Raw genomic sequence first — 3,521 nt, forward strand, 5'->3', positions numbered from 1 at the left:
ACAATATACAATATTATTATCTAATAAAAATCACCTTAAAATTGACAGCAGTTATGCGAGAATGTGAGATCAAAATTATTGAGGAATCAAAGATCAATCTGAACTTGGAATGTTCCTTGCGGAAGGTCATTTGTCACCTTAAAATTGACAGAAGTTAATGTATTGGTAACCGGGTTTTTAACAGTTACACTGTAATCTCCATGAAACAATGAAAGTTCAGAGAATCCTGTACTACTCGCAACAATTTCCAGAGTGCTGGATTTCCATTCTGCAAGCAGCTTGTCCACAACATCTCCAGCTGCTGTATTCTTGTAGTCATTGTCGACTAGAGGCATTTCATTAAAACCAGCACTTTTTGGGCCTGCAAATGTGATAATCCCTTGAACTGCAGGATGAGAATAAGCCTCCCTGAGTACCTCCTCCAAGTATTTTGGCTGCCAAGCAAAGTAATTTCAGAATTGATAATTTCACATTAATTGGAAAGAAATGTAAACTATGCTTTCATTTTTACAGATACCTGATTGGGGCCGGCTTTCACATCTACTTCTGTAAGCCATATGGGCAATTTCATTGATCCGAGAATGTCTAAGGAAGATCTCATGTAAGCAATGTTTGGTTGTTCATAATCAAAATGACCTTGCAATCCAATTCCTAATGACACTGCAGAATTTCCTGGATATGATAAAATCTCCTTGAGTTTCTTTTTGTATTGGAATGCATTTGCTTTCTCATCTCCAGCAGACTCAATGGTGTTATATTCATTCATGAACATTGTTGTGTTTGGATCAAGCTGGTAAGCTTTTTTGTAGAATTCTGCTGAAGCGTTTTCACCGAGTTTATCCTCAAAGAATCTGAAATGCAGATTCTCATTCACTACATCCCACGCAATTAGCTTTCCTGCATATCTTGAAGTCACCGAATTCATTCTTTTCGCCGCTGCTTTTCGTAACTCCCCAGGAGAAAGAGTCTTAACCCATTGAGGCTGCTTCTTTGGATTGTCCCAGAAAATGTTGTGAGCTCTTATAGAAATGCCATTCTGTTTGGCGAATTTTACCATAGCATCAGCAATTGTATAGTTTTCTTGTCCTTGTTTTATCTCTGTGCTATACCATTTCATTTCATTTGTGAAAGTGGTGAACTTGAATCTTGAGAGGAACCATTTCCGGTAATCCGTGTCTTTGAGGATATAGTGATTCATTCCGCATCCAAATGGAAAGCCTGACTTGATTTGCTTGATGGAGACAATAGCACCTTCCATTGAAGTTTTGTTGGCATAAATCAACTGGAATCTTACCTTGCGCTTTCGCACCTGCGGCGTTCAAGTTCAAACAGGAATTCTAGGTGAGCTCTATTGATGTTTTATAGATGCTATGTTGTTACCTTTTCAATGCTTTTGTCTTGGTGCAATCGCCATTGCTCCTCAGTGAATGACTGTAATGAGACATTGTCAGCCCATATTTCCACTTTCGTATTCTTGCTCAGCATTTAGGAGAAGAAAACTTCTGTAAGTTCGGATTTGAAGAAAAAATGGATAAAATTTATGAAGCACATTACCTCAAGAAGAATCTGCACAAGGCCTGTGAAATTGGCAACTAGGCCACCTTTGAGCAAAGACCAGCAACCATGCTTAGCTACAACTTTACCACCATGTATTAGTTTACCATCAGGAGTCTCAAATACAGCAAGAACAGTCTCACTTCCTTCACTGATTTGAACCCAAGCTGAAAATTGATTTGAAGTCCATTAGTTGATATCTTACAAATTAACAACAGTTTCTTGTTGACCGAATGAGAAAGACTTACCGGAAAAACTATATAGTTTTCCTTTCTCAAGTTGAACCTTCTGGGAGAAACTGTCCAGAGATTGTGTTCTACTGCAAGCCATAATAAACTTATTGCCTCTTTCCGATGTTCCTTCTTTGATGGCTCCTTGTCCGAATACAGTCCACCCTTTTGTTCCCTGATTAAACTCTGGATTGACTATGATTCCTCCTCCAAAATGAGTTCTTTGGGGATCTGCCAAGCACTGCTTCATAGATGTTGCACAATGAAAGGTTAATTTTTCAGGAAGTTGTCATAAATCGGAAAGTTTTCTAGAACTTTAAATATTAGCACTAATTCTGAAATTACTATAATATGCTTTGAATCTTATTAATTTCTATTTGTTTATTAAGTGAATTGTGAAAAGGCTGGAAATGTTTCTATCTGTAGGATTTGACAGCCAAGTGTGAATTGGGTAAAGAAGAATATAAAAAGCACATTTGGAAAATCATATTTATGGGAAAGGATGCACTATCTTTGAGTTTTAGTAAGAAATATATAAAACACCAAGAAATCTTTTTCTTGCCTCTGTTGTAGCAGAGTAATCATATGACAAAGCATGGACCCTATCCCCTGCATAAGATAAAAGGAAAAAAAAAAAAAAAAAAAACACAAGAAAAACTTTATATACTGCAAGAAATGGGTTAGTATAATAATACCGGAACAAGAAATTTTCATAAGCAAGAACTCTTGACTCTACAGTTCAAATAATTTTGCTGCTATAGACTTCATATTTTCTCATGCATATAGTTGACTGTTTTTTCAGTCCATATATATATGAATAACGTTTTCTTATAAACAGCATGTATCGGAATAAACATACCTGAATAAACCAAAATGCAGGAAAGCATTAAGATACAAGTTTCAGCAATTGTCTTCATCTTTCACACCACGATCAAGCTTTCTCTGAATAGATGTTTTGACTTAGGGATCCGAAACTAAATCCAAATGAACGAAGAGGAACATTTTACATACAAAACTAAAAGTAAAAAGTAATATAATTATGAAAGAATTTGAACCCTGTAAAGAAGGCAACTACGAAGCAAATATTGATAAACATGTGAACCTGAGACAACCCAGGATCACTCAGAATCACAGGTTCCCTTCCTGTCTCGTGAAACATATTTGGAGTTATACATTACTGTTGAAAGTAGTGCTCAAATATGGATAAAAAAAATGTAAGGTTCAAAAATAATAATAATAAAGTAAACCCAGTTTCTAAAATCCGAATAAATTTACTTGGTTTTACTTTAGTATGTTGGGATTAATTAGGAAATTGGAGATTTGAAATTAGTGGAAAACAATGCAAGACAACGAGTTGTGGCATATGTGGAGATAAACAGCTATATATCTTTAATAATGTGTTTTCCTTGGGTCGGTTTTACTTTTAGTATTATAGTAAGGGAGAACGACTTATACATACCCAAGATTTATCGTAACGACAAGTTGGTACCCAAAAGGTTTTGAAATGACAAATAAGTACTTTCCGTCATGTTCTGTTAGTGATTTCTGTTTATTGCTGTTTATTAATAGTGAAAAGACTAAAATACCCTTCAAAGTTTGAATTTTAGTTTTTTATAAATTTAAAAATTTCAAAAAACCCCCTAAGTTTACAAATTTCACTAAATACCCCAATATATAAAAGTTTTATAAAATAACAAAAACACCCCCCACCGGCAAGTGCCAGATTCCGGCCACCAC

General features: G+C 35.4%; 1 protein-coding gene across 3 annotated transcripts; it reads right to left on the minus strand.

The window, feature by feature from the left end:
- LOC116146048 (endo-1,4-beta-xylanase 5-like) lies at positions 1-2,935 on the minus strand. 3 transcript variants are annotated; one of them, XM_031431461.1, is made up of 8 exons: positions 2,887-2,925; positions 2,644-2,758; positions 2,347-2,393; positions 1,803-2,025; positions 1,555-1,721; positions 1,381-1,479; positions 518-1,309; positions 1-434 (listed from the first exon to the last, which is right to left on the minus strand). In XM_031431461.1, the coding sequence occupies exons 2-8, from the start codon at positions 2,699-2,701 to the stop codon at positions 87-89; spliced, it is 1,734 nt and encodes a 577-aa protein (XP_031287321.1). In that variant the 5' UTR covers positions 2,702-2,758; positions 2,887-2,925; the 3' UTR covers positions 1-86. The 3 variants fall into 3 exon arrangements, with proteins under 3 accessions (XP_031287321.1, XP_031287319.1, XP_031287322.1); XM_031431459.1 differs by having other exon boundaries at positions 2,644-2,935; XM_031431462.1 differs by lacking the exon at positions 2,347-2,393 and having other exon boundaries at positions 2,644-2,935.
- Positions 2,936-3,521: the final 586 nt, after the last annotated feature.

The sequence above is a fragment of the Pistacia vera genome, unplaced genomic scaffold (assembly GCF_008641045.1).
Source record: "Pistacia vera cultivar Batoury unplaced genomic scaffold, PisVer_v2 Contig470, whole genome shotgun sequence".
NCBI lineage: Eukaryota > Viridiplantae > Streptophyta > Magnoliopsida > Sapindales > Anacardiaceae > Pistacia > Pistacia vera.

Coding starts and splice junctions, on each gene's coding strand:
- LOC116146048 (XM_031431459.1), bottom strand. CDS start 2,701: ATGAAGACAATTGCTGAAACTTGTATCTTAATGCTTTCCTGCATTTTG. Junction 2,394..2,643: donor CTGCATTTTGGTTTATTCAG/GTATGTTTATTC, acceptor TATCTTATGCAG/GGGATAGGGTCCATGCTTTG. Junction 2,026..2,346: donor ATTACTCTGCTACAACAGAG/GCAAGAAAAAGA, acceptor TCTATGAAGCAG/TGCTTGGCAGATCCCCAAAG.